The sequence below is a fragment of the Phyllostomus discolor genome, chromosome 2 (genome assembly GCF_004126475.2).
Source record: "Phyllostomus discolor isolate MPI-MPIP mPhyDis1 chromosome 2, mPhyDis1.pri.v3, whole genome shotgun sequence".
Classification (NCBI taxonomy): domain Eukaryota; kingdom Metazoa; phylum Chordata; class Mammalia; order Chiroptera; family Phyllostomidae; genus Phyllostomus; species Phyllostomus discolor.
In genome coordinates this window covers 18,859,642-18,877,732 of record NC_040904.2, presented here as the reverse complement: position 1 = coordinate 18,877,732, position 18,091 = coordinate 18,859,642, and the positions used below count along the sequence as shown (strand labels likewise).

Here is an 18,091-nt window from a genome sequence, read left to right as displayed (position 1 = left end):
CCCGAGCCCCTTTCCAATTCTGGACCCTATTTTAATAACTACTGCAAAATGGCTTATCTCACGACTATCTTCCCCAAATACAGTGCAGATGTGAAGTTTTCAAAAATAAAAAAATGAACAAGATGTTGAAATTTTTAAAAAAGACCTGATTGTGCCCTGGCTGGTGTGGCTCTGTTAGTTGGAGCATCAGCCTATAAAGCAGAAGATCATGGATTCAGTTCTGGTCAGAAAACATACTGGGTTGTAGGTTGAGTCCCTGGTCCCTGATTGGGGCACATACTAGAGGCAGCTGATTGACATTTCTCTCTCACATTGATGTTTGTCTTCCTTTTTTCCTTCCTTCCCTTATCTCTAAAATCAATAATATGCCCTCTGGTGAGGATTTAAAAAAAAAAAAAAAAAGACCTGATTGTATCAAGTGACATAAGTAGTATTTTTTTTTTTAACATTCTAAACCAGTAGATCTTAACCACAAGTGGATGTTGGATTATAGAACTTCAAAAAATAACTGCATATGACTTAAGTAACACCCAAGAATTGACATTTGGTAGGTATGGGGTGCAGTCTGGGCTTTTGTATTTTTAAATGGCACCAGAGGTAACTCAGGTGTATGTTCTTTGTCAGTCCATGGTATAAAAATCCTTATGCCTGAATTCCCATTTTCTACAGACTTAAATCTGCTGGGTATTCAACTAAGGTCTTAGATAAGTAACTTGCATAACAGGGATTTTTTTTTTCTTTTTTTGGTAGAAATATATCTAGGTGTTAGTGGTTTATCAACTATAAAGTGTTATATGACTCTAATTATATTACTTTGATTAGTTGTACTGGAATATGAAAATATTTGAGGTTTGTTCCTTGCAAGACAACATAATGGAATCACAAAAACCACCTCTTAGTATTCATGAAGATAGGTACTCTGCAAATGATGACTTTGGGAGCGATACATAGTCGGCGACATTGTGTTTTGTCGCTCTTGACTTTTTGTGTGCCACACACACTTTTATATCCTTAACACTTAAATAGCCTCCACCCATGAGTCATGAGTTACTAAACTCTAGGTTCCTTGAAACTTATTCTTGGAGCTTTTATTGGCATCTTTGCTTTCTAGGGAAGACGTGCCTCCTCCCAAGAGCCGGACGTCCACTGCCAGAAGCTACATGGGCAGCAACCACTCATCCCTGGGGTCCATGTCTCCTTCCAACATGGAAGGCTATTCCAAGACTCAGTATAACCAAGTACCAAGCGAAGATTTTGACCGCGCCCCTCAGAGCCCGACTCTCCCACCTGCTAAGGTAGCTGCCCCTAATCTCAGTAGGATGGGAGCGGTGCCTGTGATGATTCCAGCACAGAGCAAGGACGGGTCGATAGTATAGCACCTCTGTGCCTTCCATCGCTGCGCTCCATGCCGCTCTTCTCCTTTCAACATAGGAAAACCTGTTCTGTTCCAAATGTCGCTACCAGCCTCAGTAGATCAAAAAGTGAACCAGAAACTGCAGGAAGTACCTTTCAAAAAGTTTTGTGTGGTTACATCAAAATAGTAAAGGCATGAAAGCTACTAAAGACAAATTTGCCATCTGAAAAAGATTTCCTTGAAGAGATTGACTTTGTAGGTTTCTAAATATCAATGGTTAGTAAGATGTAGCACTTTGGATATGAAATCATAGAGGAAGAAATTGGTGAACTTTCGTGCACACCAAGTTGATACTTGAATCATCTGAAAGTAGTGCTTTATTATTTCTACCATTATCTTTAGGATCCCTTTCTCAATTTATGACTGAAAATTGGTAAAGATAGTTCATGACAAAAACTCTTATATACCTTTATGTTTGTTCTTGTTTTTATAGCTTCTTGGAAAACTCTGAAGATGTTTGAAATAGCTCTAATAACATAAAAAAACATTACAGTGTTCTAAAAATGACTAGTTTACTTTTCAAGTCATTCATAAGCCTTGTTTATGAAATGACTTGTTAAGTATTTGATTGATAGACTGCTCCAGGCAACAGAGGTGTAGTGAGCTCTTTTATATGCTAAAACAAAGGAGTGTCTGCGAATTTATCTAGAAAATTTGCTGTCAGCTACACAGAGCAGTGACACTAGGAGTTCAATAGCAAGGATGGATTTCGGGGATGAGTGATCAATACCTGAAGGTTTGTGGTCAGAATGGTGACCAGCCAGATCAAGGACGGAGTATTTTGCAGCTCCCAAACTAAGTGCTGGTTCTCTGCTTTAGGTCATATTTTTCTAATAAGAAAAAATTATAACTCATTTATTGTTTGACAGGTAACAGGTTGAAATTCCCTAATTATTGGTTCCAAATTTTAAAAGGTTTTTACTGGTTCGGCATTTTGTTGCTGTTTTTGGATGGTGTTGCATGTTGTGTGTTCTAGAAAACTGTAATTCCAAATTTGCCTTCCTGAATGCAGTTCCTGGAGGATGTTTTCTTCATAGACTTAGGACAACGAAAGACTTTTAGGCTAGTGTCCTCCGTCAGTTCTGTATTCCAGACGTGGAGGGTGTGCAGTTGCTATTGTGTGGCCAACATGTCTTGGTGTGGTTGCAGAAAATCAAGTTGAGCTTTGAAAAGTTTGAGTCTTAGTTTTGTGCAAGTGATTTATTCTTTAAGAAAAAAAAAGAAGGAAATGAAAGGAAAAGGAGTAAAAAGAATACTCCTAACTGCCAAATGTGTTAAATACTGTTTTAGTAGAAGAAAGTGAATTTATTGTATTTCCCTTAAGATTGTGAGGGAGTGTGGATATAGTAGCATGAGCCAACAATTTCTTTGTAGTAAATGAGGTCTGCAATAAATTATTTCACTAGCTCTAAAAGCCTTTCCCTAGATTTTTTAGGGATTTGGTTTCTGTTCATCTTTTTGGGTGCTGTGGTGGCTCATGCTGTATTATAAATTAATGTTGGCATGAATTTATGACTAGGAAGAGTATTATGTACATTTTTAATGGTAAATTTAAGCTGAATGCCTGTGTAATGGATTAGTGTATAGTTTTACATATACGGAAGCATTTTTTAAAATAGATTTTTAGCCTTACGTAATAATGGTTTTCTACTTGGTGTTAACATTTTCATTTGTGCCTTTTGGGTAATTTAATTTTTATTATGAATTTCTGGTGCCTATGAGCTAGCTATCACCTGAGAGGTGCTTAGAGGTGAAGGTACTGTTCCTAAAAGCGCATCACTGTGACCCCTTTCTGTCCTCACACTTTCAGTTTGCCTCCTCTTTCCTGTTCTTCCTGGATGCAAGTTAACAGATCGTGTTATTTACAAGGATTTTAAAATTTCAACACCCCTAACACTCTTTTACTGTGTTTCTGATTTTATAACAGTAACTATTTTTGCACTCCAGATGTCTGGTCTGTTTTGTATAAATAAATTTATATAATAGTGTAAGAAATAACAGCACAAACTTTCATAGACAACTTTTGGCCTTTTCTATTAGTTTTCATGTAATGAAGATTGTGCTATCAATGTAAGTAGAAATTACTACAAAAAAAATGGACATATGTAAGGCTTCCCTGGCCTTAGATTTCATAGTTGGCCTAGGATTTAGCTATAAGTATGTCAGATTCTCTTCCAGAAGCACTTTTAGTTCAGGTCCATACCAGCTATACCTTGAGAAATATGCTTATAAAAACCAGTTATGGAACCTGAAGAGACCTACTGGGCATGGTGAGGTTTAAAGGACAGAATTAAGTTTTAAACTATGTCTTCAGCTACTCTCATTGTAAATTTCAGTTAATCCGAAAGTCAGAGAGTTCTGATTGACTTCTTAAGTAATTCTCACTGATATTTTCAGTTGAACCAGAGATCGAATATTTGTTCTAGAATTGTGACCGGTAATCAAGTGACTCAACAAAAATTGTTATTCAAGCATTTCTGTTAGAGTTTAACATCATCAGTCAAGGGTGACACTGCATCTTTGAGGCAACCTAAGAGATTCGACAGCATCTTGTTGAGTCACACAGGATAACTTGAAGGGATACCATAAAAGATGTAGTTCTGTGCTTTGAATGTATGGTTTGCAGGTATTCATTTTCTTATTGGCAACTTTACCTAATATTCTCATTAGAAGGAAAACTCAAAACAACACAAAACCCTGCCATGGAATTGTTACAATGGAAACACAGCCAAAGTGTGTCTTAGGGGGAGGTTAATGAAACACAATTAGATTATTGGTATGAATTAATGTCTGATTTTTATTAAAATGATCATTTTCAAGATTGAGTATTGTAAATTAGGAGTAAGTGAAGGGGCAAGAAAACATCTTGATTAAATATAAAAAGAATTCATTGCATGAAGTTGGATATCAAATTCTGTAACGTATGGCTTTTTGAAATAACCATTCTCTGTCTCTTTCTGTGAGTGCAGCATGTAAATTTGAAGTTATATGAATGTGTAAAGTTTTTCCTGATTTCTTCTCATCTCCACAGTGTTTAGGGCCTTCAGATGCCTTATTCCAGTGTGAACAGAAAAAGCCCATATCACGTGGTTAATGCTTTGATGTGTCATGTGAAGAGTAGTTTGCAGAAAATGTTGGCACCGTTTCTACCCTTAGTGACTTGTGATGTTATATTATTATATATATATATGTACATAAATCTTTGTAATATTCTGTGGTTAGTATAAATGTTCTGGGCAAGTTTTAATATTTCAAATGCCTTTCAAATGCCTTTGGATATTCTTGCAATAAAGGCAACATGTTCTGCAGTTGGATTTTTTGTTGTTTGCCTGTTCTGGCACTAAAATATGGTCCATAACTGAACACAAGTTCTACTGATTAATGTTATAGAAGCAGGGAAGAATAACAAATTTGTGAATTGCAGTTCTGTGTACCTTATGGATAGTAACACCAGCAAGTATTTGATCTTATGGATAGTAACACCAGCAAATATTTGCTGCCTCTGGCTTCTCACTGTGAATTAAAATCAAGTTTTACGAAATAGCCTCTTCTGTAATTTAAGAGTGTGGAGAATATCTCTTGGGTTTGCTTTGTTCAAGAACACTAAAATCTCCAATCAAGGAAGATTTGGTGTTTTCTACTTTGAATAACACAAGCATTAAGAGAACCACAATTCACTGATGCACTTATTCTCATCCCTAACTGTGAATTTTTGTAATAAATACACTTGTACTACTGAGAAAAATATTTTGACACTTCATATATGCAAATAGAGAATTGATAGTGTCAGTATCAAAAATGCTTTTTGTATTTAAAGTTTCTGGCTTAAATATCCAATGGTGCAGCAGATTGTGAAATTTGTAAGAACAAAATTTGGTTAAAAAAGCAAGAACTTGCTCTAGTTTTGTGACCTTGTGTACTTTTAAAATAAAATCAAGAAAGTAGTTTTCTGCCTCATGGTGTGGCTTCATTGTGCCTTTAAGAAGATGTCTACTTTATCAGGCTTCAGTTTCACGTTCCTCCCTGTTTCCTGAGCCTGGGTTTTCTTCCCCCCACCCCCTGAATCCCTTATTAAACAGAATGAAAGTCAGAACAATCACACATCAATGGAAACATGTGAAACATACATATGTTTCCCCACTCTGCAGTTATATGACTGCACATGACATAACATTTGGGGTTGAAACTCCAGAGTTTGGTGCTCATTTCACAGTGTTTTACAGTGCAAAGTCAAAGCAGTATTCAGCTGCATTTGAAAATGTTCATGCATATATGTCTTAAACATATCTGGTTCTGGTTTAAAGCTACTTTCATTGACTTTAAACATTGATTTCAGAAAAAACCAGAACGGATAGTAATGAGTCTGTGAGAAGACATTGTTAGGAATGTTTTGTTTGTACAATACTATAGTTTCTCAATATTTTGGGCTGAATAGTTCTTTGTTGTAGGGGACTGTCCTGCGCTTTATAGGTTGTTTAGTATCATTCCTGGTCTCTACCTACTAGGGACCAGCAACCTTGTCCCCTCCACCAACCCCCACAGATATGACAACCAAAAGAGTCTCCAGATGTTTCCTAATGTCCACTGGCGTAGAGGGCAAAATCCCCCACCCCCCAGGTTTAGAACAACTGGTTTGTACTAATGTTAGATACTCTACTCAGAGGTTAAAATGAGAAGAGCATAGGCCTTGGAGTCAGACGTGTTTGAACACCATTCTTTGCTAGACACTTTACTTAGCTTCAATTTCCTAGTTCTTAAAATAGGGATAAAAATACCTACATCACGGGATGTTGGAAGATTTTAAAGAAATAAAATTGATATAATGAAAAGTCTTTGCATTTGTCCCTGGTAGCCGGGATGCTGAAAATAATACACAGATTTTCAAGGAACCAAGATTACAATAAAATATACTAAGTTGAGCTACTGAGTATAATTTATTGCCTTTAAATTTAGACCATATTTTAATCTTGCAGTTCTAAAAGCCAGATCATATTTCTGGTTAATTAAATACCAAGTAGCAAAACCAATGTAATTGAAACAAAAACATATGTAAAGTAATTTGTTATTAAATAAAAGTGGTTTAGTTTTAAGGCTTCGGGCATAATCAAGTATAATTTCTAAATGTAGTAAGGGCAACAGAGAAAGATTCAGAAAGCAGTCCTAAGAACTCAGCTCAGTTTTCCTTGCTGGTATTTCTGAAGTATAAATCAAATGATTTGTTAAATGATTTTCTTCTATGTTTGATAACTATAGGAGAAAAAAGTCATCCTAGGGTAACTACAGAAAAAAAAAAACGAATTTCACGAGTTAATGAAGAACTGAGAAATTTCAGTCTAGTTAATCAAGGACTAGCTCTTTGATCAGTTTGCTTCTCATTTCACTGCTGAGCTGTGAAAATTCTGACTCTGATGAAGAATGAGGGAGGTGGGAGAAGATCCAGGAAATACTCAAGTAAAAAAGCCTAATGCCGGTCCCCAACAGGGTCCTAAAAGCCATCATGTTCTTTTCTTGCCCTGAGTCATTGCCCCCAGTCCTAGTGGACTGGTTGTCTTAACATGTAAATATAAACATGTTCAAATCCAGATCATCCTAATCTGATACAAAAGGTATCTCGTGGTCCATTCCATTTCTCTGCAGCTTGTTTTCCCCACATCTCCAGTTGCAACTCTGTGCTCTGGGGCTTCATGCCTTGCGCACTTGCAACTTCCTCAACCAGACAGCAGCCCCTCCGTGTTTACCTTCCCAGGGCATGTTTGCCCTACAAGTTCAGACAATTCCAAACCTGCTCTCCTTTAAGTCATTGTTTCTGATTCGTACCCCTGCCCCCCATTCACATGCCAATTTAGGGGTGTGTCTGAGCCTTTAATATTGCTAGTACAGGTCTTTTATGTATGTATTCTAATTACTTAACACATTTAATCTATCCCCTTTATGGGTCTGAACCGAGTTTATTCACTTTAATCTCTAGTTCCTAACTCTGATGTATTATAGCTCAGAAAATACTGAATGAATGTTCAGAAAAGAAACGGCATTAGGGGGCCAGAATGCATTCAATAAGTTCACGTCATATGGTCCATAAGACACCTGGTCTGGTTTCTTCCCCGAAGGCAGTATCGAGAGAGAGAGAAAGTGAGGGTGAGTACACGTGGCGAGAAAGTCTGCCTGTGGCTTGAAAAATGAACTGCACAAATACAGAATGGGGTGACCTGAGTCAACAGGAGCCAACTTAAAAACAGGAAAAAAAAAAAAAAACGAATGATGAAAACTTGAGAAAGTGGAAGAACATTTTAGAAAAAAGTTTCTAAAGCCCTTCCTAGATTCTGAGGAGGTCTGGAGTGAAGCCAGTGGCTGTTTCTCTCCCAGCCTTTCACAACCGGCCTTTCACTGCCATGCTTCGGCGTGCAACTCCACTTTTTTCCTTCGAAAAAATAAGGTTTTAGACACACTTGTTTTTTAATTGAACATATCCTATCAGATTGCTCTACATCTATGTTATCTATATTCTATTATCTGTACATCTATCTACCTATCTTACTTGTTTTTAAAACAGTAATGTTTACATCAGAGGGATAACATTTTAACTCATTTAACCAGCCACCAATTCATGGCCATTTAAATTGATCCCATCTTTTTGATGCAGTGAATAAAATTTTACAAGCCGTATGTTTCACCAATGTATATACATCATTATATATGTGTGTATATATATCTTTAAGGTAAATTTCTAAGAGGGGTGTTGGTGAGTATAGAGTAATTTGGCAACTATTATTAAAGTAGCTTTGTCAGTGTTGTAGCAGCTGACGCTAGCAATGGATGAGAGCGCTGGTCTCTCCCCAGTCCTCACCAATACTCTTACCCAACCTTTTGATCTTGCCCAATCTCCAAGAAGAAAATTATCTCATGGTTTAAAATACTGTTACTTGTTTAGTTGAGCATCTGATATTTAAAAACCATTTGAGAACTATGTTCCTATGATTTGCCCATTTTTCTTTTATATACTGCTAAATTGGAGCTCTTAAATATATTAAAAGTAGCCCTGTGCGATACGAAAACTTTTTTTGCTAGGTTATCCTTTTCCTTTGACTTTGCTTTTGGTCTTATCCTTCTGACCATGAAATCCTAATTCTTCCTAAATTGTCATATTGGTTCAACCTGACTTCTCCCTCCTTGAAATTATATCCTCAAAGGAAGATGAGGATCGCCTACCTCTCTTTTCATGTATTTGTTTCCTTTCTCCAAGCAGATGTGTTTCCTCAAAGGTGGAGGGAGCGTGTTCACACTTAAAGCTTCCAATCACGCCCTGGCCAGTGTGGCTCAGTTAGATGGAGTGTCGTCCCATAAACTGAAAGTTTGCAGATTTGATTCCCAGTCAGGGCACATACCCAGGTTGTGGGTTATTACCCCAGTTGGGGCGCTTATGAGGGGCAACCAGTCAATCTCTCTCCTCTCTCTCTCCCCCTGCCTCCCCACTCTCTCCCACCTTCCTCTGAAAACAATGGAAAAAAGTGTCCTCAGGTGAGGCATGAATGAATGAATGAATAAATAAATAAATAAAGTTCGACACGTAATAGATTCTCAGTAGTCTTTCCTGATGATTTGCAGCAGCTCTGGCTACGCTCCAGTCAAGCCATCGCCACGTATATTCCCGTCACAGTGTGTTCCTTAATTTATCTTTGGTTTCTTCGAGTTCCCGGAGTTTTTGCCTAAAGCAGTTTTATGAAATCAGCACGAACTAAACTAATGAAGAAAATTAGATAATCTTGCACTTGAAAAGATGTGTCTAGGTCATGGGCTAGGCCAGCTGTCACACTCCATTTCAAGTTGAATGTTGGCTACCGGCAGTGTGCTCTTTTAATGTTGCTAAGTGGGACGTTTTCTTCTCGCGTACCACAGAACTGTCAACAATGAGAACGTTTCCAGGGGAACCGTAGAACGACCTGGCAGCGCTGAGAGGAGACAGCAGGACAGATAGAGAAAGAAGACTTGCAACCAGTCAGAAAATCACAGTCCTCCAGCATCAGCCTCCACCGGTCGTTCCATCTGGTGACAAGGAAGGGGCGTTTTCCTCGTTCACAGGAATAGCAAAACACAAAGTAAAGTAAGCCTGTGAAAAGAAACATGATCCCTGCCCAACCAACTAACAGATACTGTCTGCTCTGTCTAGGGCAAAGACGCAGCCCTAACAGGGCTTTATGAACATGTTTATGTGCCTTCAGTTTTAAACTTTTCGTAGGAAGAGCAAAATATTTGTGATGTAGTTAAGAAAATTGATATAGTTCAGATTTTGTAAAAACATCCTCCCCCCCAAAAAAACATCTATAGGCTATAGTGTCTAGTTCAGTATGACTGTATGAAAAAAATCAAGGTCCATAAAGGTTTTGCTTTTTCAAGGCCATAGTTAGAAACAAAATCCAGGTCTCCTGATTCCTGGTCCAGTGTTTTTTCTAGGAGCCTTGAGTCCTTGGCAGTCCCAGCCCTGAGAGAACTATATGAAAGGAAGGAAGAGAAGAGTTAGAGTGTATGGCCCTCTCTGACCACTCACTCCCCTCCCTGCAACACTAGCCTGGGAGAAGGCCAGGGAATGTGGAGCTGACTCTGACCTAACCAGTGCCCTCTGCCCTCTGCCCCCTGTGCGGAACTGGCTCACCCCTGCCGAGGGCGCACGTGAGCATCCACAGCTGCACTCTTCTCGATGCCTGTGGTGTCCCCAGCGGGTATATGATTGACAAGAGTCTGCTTTGTTTGGTACCAAGCCTGTTTATGCTTGTTGTGTTGCTGATTGCATAATTTAAGTAAATTGTACATAATTTGGGCAAAAGTACTAGATATGGTGAAGATAACATATCTGAGGAAATGACTCTGCTGGCAATTGCTTTAGAAATATGTTGTTTTCACTCACTGCAAAGAAACCAAACTTTACATTAAGATTGATATAATATGGATGAATTTTTATAAAGAAAACAGATACTCCTAGCACCAGGCCCATACTCTAAGAAAAATGATTTACATCAAAAATTTGGTAACTGAAAGTATACTGATAAATTTTAAACATTTTAAAATGTTTAAGGGATGTATAGTTTTTAATGGTTTTTCACTTAAACTTTTTTGATTGGCACTACTAACTGTGTCAGGGAAGAGGGATTTTACTGTAAATCTGCATGCCAAATCCCTATCAAAGATCTGTATTTTAACTTTTTTTGTGTATTCCTTTCCAGATTTCACAGTATCAAGTATCACAACTAGTATTTTCAAAGTTATTTACCAAAAGATCTTTTTAACTATCAATATCAGATTTTAAGTATTGCCTGGTTTATCATTGGGGAACAGTAGAAAACATGAAATAGTGAGATTTTACTTAGTACTCAGATGACAAAAGTGAATTTTACATTTTTCATGTTCCAGTCCCTTTAGACAGAATTTTAAAATTTTAAATATACTTTCAAGTTTAATCAGTAAATTTTGGTTCCTTAGAAGAAACATTTAATGGGTGATCTATAAGATATGAAAACAATGTTTTTTCTATTGAATTAAGTGAAGCAAATAGCCAACTAATCACACTGGCTGTTTTCTGTTGTTTTACAGCTTTGCTTATCAGTTTGACTCTAAAAAATTTGTCATCTATAATTTTCTATGTGTGATTTCAAAAAGTCAGCAGCTTTGTTATAAGATCAGTTTGCTTATTTCTGAACTTGAATAATCCCTTCTTCCCACTCCATTCTCAACAAAGGTGGTATGGTATATATTTAGATGTATGATTGAAAAGACATTTCCAAAACTGATCTTAATATTTAATGATAAAGATGGGTTACATCAATTAAGGCATATATATATATATATATATATATATATATATATACATACTTAAAAATTGTGTTTAAAGAATCAGTGTCATAATTCAGTGTTTCACATTTTCAAATCATGTGACAGTAAAATGAATGTATTTCATCATGACAAAACAGTATGGGAGAATGTAAATTAAAAACTCCCTCTTTGAACATTCCCCTTCCACTAAAATATTAACAGTGGTTATCTTTGCTAGATGGACTATAAGTGATATGAAAGATCTTTCTCTGCTTTTAACTATTTTTCCTTAAATTAACATTACTTGTATTAACAGAAAAATAATTCTAATAAATAATTTTTGTGTATAATTATGGCATAGTTAATTAAAATTCTTAATTACCAGTGACAATTTCTATGTGTAGATCCACAGGAAAAGCAGTGATTTAAACTAACCACTAATGCTTATCATGGAGAAGGGAGAAAAGGGAGATTAATATTTGTGAACACAACTTAGCTTGGAAGTTGGAAAAAGAATATCTGATGCCCTCTTGTGGCCGATAATTTTTCACAGGTGATTTGTTTCTTTTCATTGAAATCCTGTTTAAACCAAGAAAATACCAAAATATCTATTTTATTGCTTTCCAAATAACATAAAAAGAAAACAGAAAAACACTATCATTACCAATTTAAGGGGAACCATCATTCCCCTTGTTAATGATAGGGAACTGGAACCATCACTCCAGTCCTCCGTCCAGCTGCTAAAAGCAGGTGCCCTGGAGTCACACTGCTTGGGTTTGAAGTTCCCGTCACTTGGGGCAACTTGCAGGGATACTCCAAGACTCAGTTTCAATGATAAACCTGCTAAATTCTATTATTCTCATTTTTTTGCATCTATTTTCACCTGTCACACAACATGGTGGGCAATTTTGCACAGCAGTAGTCGCAGATTATTCTTGTATTGGCCATGTGCTCTTACATAGTATGAGTTATAATCTTTTATTATGGCAAATAGTGCTGAATCAACTGGACATTGATATTTATACAATTGCAAAAGTATTTTCATAGGTTATCTTCTGGATGTATAGAATTTGAATTACTGGGCAAGAGAATATACACATTAAAAATTTTTTGACATTGTCAGTTGCCTTCCACAAACCAGTCTTTTTAATGGTTCAGTGTGTTAGGGGAAAATGGTATACTTCATGGTTTCAGCCTTTATTTCCTTTGTCATTAATGTGCCATTCGCACATCTTCTGTTTTTAGCCATTTGTATTTCTTTATATTTGGTTCTGCTAAATAAGTATATGTGGAAGGTTTTTGTATATTAAGAATGTTAATTAACTTTTAAACATTTTTTGGAAATTTTCTCCCTCTTTGGAAATTTGTTTTTTAACTTAAGTTATGATGTCTTTTGATATGCAGTTCAAATTTTTTTTAATTCCAAATCAGCAATCTCTCTGTCATCACAGGGAGTATTTTCCTAAGCTAAAGCTTGTAAGTATCTCCTGGATTTTCTCTGTACTTTTATAGTTTCATAATTTATATTTTATCTTTAATCTATCTGGAACTTTCATGGTTTGAAGTAGGAATTTAAGTCTTAAAAATTCATAGCCAAATATTTAGTTTACTACTAATTTTTTATTAGTGAATATTTTCAATTTATAAATACACATTCACACACATTAAACTTCTTTATATAGTTATGAATTACCTAATGTTTCTGTCAATGACATACCACATATATATACAATAGTGACATAACATACAGCCTAAGAGTTTAGTAGGCTATATTATCTAGGTTTGTGTAACCATACTCTGTAATATTTGCAGGAGAAAATCACCTACTGATACATTTTTCAGAATGTATCTTCCTTGGTATGGGGCACATGGCACCTGATTGTATAAATATTTCTGGTTCTGTACTTGTAATTCTGTAAGTAGTATATTAGTTCACTCCTAGGTTATACTTAGAGTATATAAATTAGAAGGAAAGACAGTCCCTGTCCATTGTTCTTTTAAAAAAAATTCTTGGTTATTCTTGAAAATTATTCTTCCATGTAAACTTAAGTTTTTGAGTTCCATTAAAATTCCCTGAGATCTTGATTTATGTTGACTTTACATATTAATTTGGAAAGTAATGTTCTTATGGTATTGAGTCAATTTAGAAATGTGGTACATTCTTCGTCAGTTTTTTTTTTCTTTTGGCAAATTTTTATATTTCTCCTCTATCAGACTCACACCTTTCTATTTGTTTTTAAATACTCAGTACTCTTTCTTAATAATAGGAATTTATCTCCCACAAAGTACTATTTAAATTTTTTATCACGAAATCATGTAATACATAATTGGGAACACTACCACTCTATTATAAGCATTTATTATTTTGAAATATTTTCTTCTAGACACAGTATGATCAACAACAATAAAAGGTAACCACATTGCAACCATTTAATTCAGAACTGTAACAGGTTGCCCTCAAAACATACATGCAATTTGGTTATCAATGTTGTATAGTATTTAAAAATAAACCCACCAAACATGTCAAGTGCTTTTAAAAATGTTTCTCTTTACCCTTCCAGTTATAATTCTCAGTATAAAAATAATAATGCTTAGCATAAAAATCTAGACTGAAGTGCACAATGTAGAAAAATAGTTTTCTGTATCTGCCCATCTTCCCCTGCCTCTGAGAACACTACTTTTAACAATTGGGAATTTATTTTTCCAATGTTGGTACCATCCTAGACACAATATTTTTATTTCTCTACTTGCACTATTTCCCCACCTTGCAACATTCTATTCCATGTTATTACAAATTCATCGTTTGTGACTATGTATTTTCCAGTGTGTTTTTGAATAGACATTTGTATTTTAACCGTTCACCTATTGGTGGCTACTCGAGTTTTTGTTATTTTTGCCATTATCTAGGTAAAAGTGCAATGAACACTTTTATTTAGACAATGGCCTCCTTGTTTTGAGTGATTCTGTAGATGAATTTCTAGAAGTACAGCAGGTTGGTCAAAGGATATATGCATTTACATTTTAACTGCCCTTCAGAAGTTATACTCCTTTAAACCTGTACTAACACCGTACTATAATGTTTCCTCACACACTTTCATCAACACTGGGCATTTCTGATCTTATGATTGCCAAAATAAATCTGCTTTAATTACTAATGAAGTTCATACCGTTTATCAGTTATGACACTAAATTGTATACTTAAGTTATCCACTAAACTTCTAGCCTGGTTAGAAATGCTTGCCACCTATATTCCCTATAGGTTTACCATATATTGTATACACATTAATATATGCAATATTTTAGAACATCCATAAGCCAAGCTGTGGATGTGTCATAATACTTAGTATTTTCCTGTCCTGTGAAATTAAAGCAAGGCTCCCAAGGCTTCCATACTTATGAAGGCCATTTCTGTAATAAGTTTTTCCTTTTTTGAGGGTAGAAATACAATTCAGTATTTTTGTGCTGATCATGTGCTTTAAGGAATAAATAAGCCACCCTAAGCAGTGGTGTATCTACTACAAGTCCTAATGGTGAATTAGCTTTTTTTTTTTAAGGATTATATTTATTTATTTTTAGAGAGGGGAAAGGAGGGAGAAAGAGAGGGAGAGAAAATATGTGGTTGACTCTCACACACACCCCCACTGGGAACCTGGCCTGCAACCCAGGCATGTGACCTGACTGGGAATTGAACCAGCCACCCTTTGGTTCACAGGCTGGCACTCAATCCATTGAGCCACACCAGTCAGGGTGTGAATTTGTTTTAAGGGTCAGATGTACTACCTTTTAAATTATACATGAAAGATCACAGGAACCTGGAAGGTGCCTAATGCTATTAAGTTGGGAGGCAGGAGATGCTTTCTGCAGTGAATAAAGTGTGCACATTTTGAAAGGGTATGCAGAGCCTCCCCAACTAGTGCTTGTGTGCCAGTTTTCCAGTATGAGTTGATACCATAAAGCTCCATCTGTAATCCAGGGGTGTTTTCCGTAGCGCCCCAGTGTTACTTCCTCACAACTGGAATGCATGCTCTAGAGAATACCTGAAAACATTGTACACTATGTTAAATCACACATAACTAAGAAAAAAGGAGTTAAAGCTTGTGATAAACTTGGGCCTTACTAATAGCACGAATTCTCTGTGATCTTTCCCCTTGACCAGTCAATGGTACAGCTTTGTCATCTCAATTGGGCTGTAATTTCTCTCACAATTTGATTTAGTTCAAGCAAATAAAATGACTGTCAAGTTATTAGTCAATGCCTTTTCAGAAATATCTGAATAGTGTGTGAAAAAGGAATTTTGTCAAGACTATTAGATATTAATCAAGATTTTTATTTTTTCTCACTTTATAAAATCTTTGTGTTTCTTCCCTTTTTATTCAAATCTGGCCTGATGTTAAATATTCTCACAGGTTTCAAGAGGTGATAGATTTTCTAAGTAATGAAATGAATAAAGGCATCAAGAGCATGGACTTTACAAAGTACAGCTTGGTTAGGGCTTTCTTACTTAGCTTTCTGTGATTCCAGGTGTTTTTAACTTCTCTGAAAATCCTTATGTTAACTGAAATAATACTGATACCTATCCTCATGGGATTATTATGTGGAATAAACAAGTTACTGGCACATAGTAATAAAATATTTAATTTTAATTTTTTAAAATTTTATTTTAATGTAATAAAATATTTAAATAGTTTTACCTGTACAATGGCTACCCTGGCAAGGTAAATGTACATCATATGTGTTTGTAAGTATTTTTCCCTTTTCCCAATCACTAAGAAATTATTTTAACAGGGATAGCAGAGTAGAAAGTCAACATGAATGCTTTATTAGCTTAAAATCATATAAGTTTGCTGAAAAGTTAAATACTTTGAAACAAATATTACACACTAAAAAGCCAGAAGTATTGTACTTATTGGTGTAATAAAATTTACCAAGAGTTTTTAAAAATTTCTATGTCCAAGTTTAACCTCTAAATTTAGAACTTTGCAATTACATCTACAAATGCAAAATAAAAGAATTAAGGCAATTACCATCCACTGACAAACCACTCCTGTTAAAACCTGCCTGATAAGGCTTTCAACCTATTATGCAGCTACATTTTGTCTTCATTAGAACAATCCTAGTCATGTAAGAGAGACTTCAGACATCTTACAACTTAGTGCTACTCACCACTGAAAGTTAGAAACTTTTGTATCCCATGCTTACTAGACTGATTTGAAGACTCAGGTGCTGAGAAAGATGATCTTCATTAGAAATGGGTTGGAGCCCTAGCTGGTATAGCTCAGTGGATTGAGCGTGGGCGGCAAACCAAAGTGTTGCAAGTTGGATCCCCAGTCAGGGTACAGGCCTGGGTTGCAGGCCATGACCCCCAGCAACTGCACATTGATGTTTCTCCCCCCGCCTTCCCTCTCTGAAAATAAATAAAATCTTAAAAAAAAAATGGATTGGAAAGACTATATTGGTAACAGCTTTCTTTTGCTTTAAATTAATTTTAGGACAAGGTGGCGGGGGGGGGGGTTGGTGAACTGAAATAAAAGTTGGAAATCTCTACAGGTAGTTCATCTAATATACAAGTTCAAAATCAGCATTTTCTCCTACACACCCTGCCATTCCATTATCAAAACAAGTAAGAGATTTAGATTTTACAGTATCTTATATGGAAAGGTCTGGTTACTAGAAGTGTACCCAAAATACTTCCTTTTATGACAGTATGGTAGTATACTTCTGATTTTCCCAACAAGCTTCTAATTACATGAGCAAACTTAAATGCTAACTCCGTGACAAAAATACTTGAAACCTGTCACCTTTACAACTGACCACAAAGCTGCCATTACCACATAAAACTCTCTCAAGTTTTAAAAATTAAAACTTAAATACAATTAATCTGCCTGGTGATGCTAATTACCCCTAGAAAAATAAACTGAAGTCTGAACAGGCATCCACTATATACAGGGGTAGACAAAAGTAGGTTTGCAGTTTGCTGTATGGTACATACAATGATAATAAATTTTCATATACTCATAACTAAAAATGTACTTTTGCCAACCTCCTGTATTTCTGGAGGAAAAGTAGATATGGTTTGGAAATATGTTAATAGCTGTGTATGTCTTTATCAAAGAGTACAATAACATTAAAACAAGAAAAGTAAGGTTTAAAATTAAGCATTACATTGATTTTGCAAACTTAATTTCCATACTTTAAAATCTTTTTGAGCTACATATCCTTATGATTTGTGTACTTCTCTGGTATCCTGTACCTCAATAGAACTTATCAGAAAAAATGACAACAGGAATACTTAAAATGGCCAGGCCATCTAATGATTAGCAAATAATGATTTCTCTAAGTTAAATAATTTAGATGTTAGAGATGGAAAAAATTATTGATCTTAAGTGTTTTAAAATTTACTTTGGGAACCAAATTCTTATACCTCCTTTTCTCTTTTTGTAGTCCGAGTACACTTACAAGACTGATGGAATTACAGTGGTATAAATAAGAAGGACCACTGAAGAATCCTAAGTACTGTTCTATTTTGCTTTACTTTGGACCTCTACTAAAGACTTCAACGTGTTGGGCAAAAAAGCACATGGCACAGAAATTAGAGTGGCTGAAAGGATATTTCTGCTTTATGCAACAGCATTATGCACATAAGTCAAATGCCATACCAAATTAGTATAGGCCAAATTCTTGGTTAGGAAAATTCTATGTACAGTGACTTTAATCTTTTGAAAGATGTTTTATAATGTTTATATTTTCAACAAGCTACTAACAAATTTTAGACTTTTTATATACTTATTTTCATATTGTGGCCTTTGGGGAAAGTATGGTTTTTTAAAAAGTTGATTTTTTTAAAGGAAACGTTTACCTTTTTTCTTTGCTAAATGT

At 35.6% G+C, this 18,091-nt stretch overlaps 1 protein-coding gene across 3 annotated transcripts in view; it reads left to right on the top strand.

The window, feature by feature from the left end:
- CXADR (CXADR Ig-like cell adhesion molecule) overlaps nucleotides 1–18,031 on the top strand; it is a 50,859-nt gene extending 32,828 nt beyond the window's left edge. Inside the window, exons 7-8 of one of the 3 annotated variants that reach the window (XM_036017560.1) lie at nucleotides 1,112–1,295; nucleotides 17,657–18,031. In XM_036017560.1, coding sequence (XP_035873453.1) covers nucleotides 1,112–1,295; nucleotides 17,657–17,698 — 226 coding nt within the window. In that variant the 3' untranslated portion in view covers nucleotides 17,699–18,031. Of the gene's footprint in view, nucleotides 1–1,111; nucleotides 5,359–9,862; nucleotides 10,654–17,656 lie in introns of those variants that run through there. The other 2 variants (XM_036017561.1, XM_028504576.2) reach the window with 2 other exon arrangements.
- The last annotated feature ends 60 nt before the right edge of the window (nucleotides 18,032–18,091 follow it).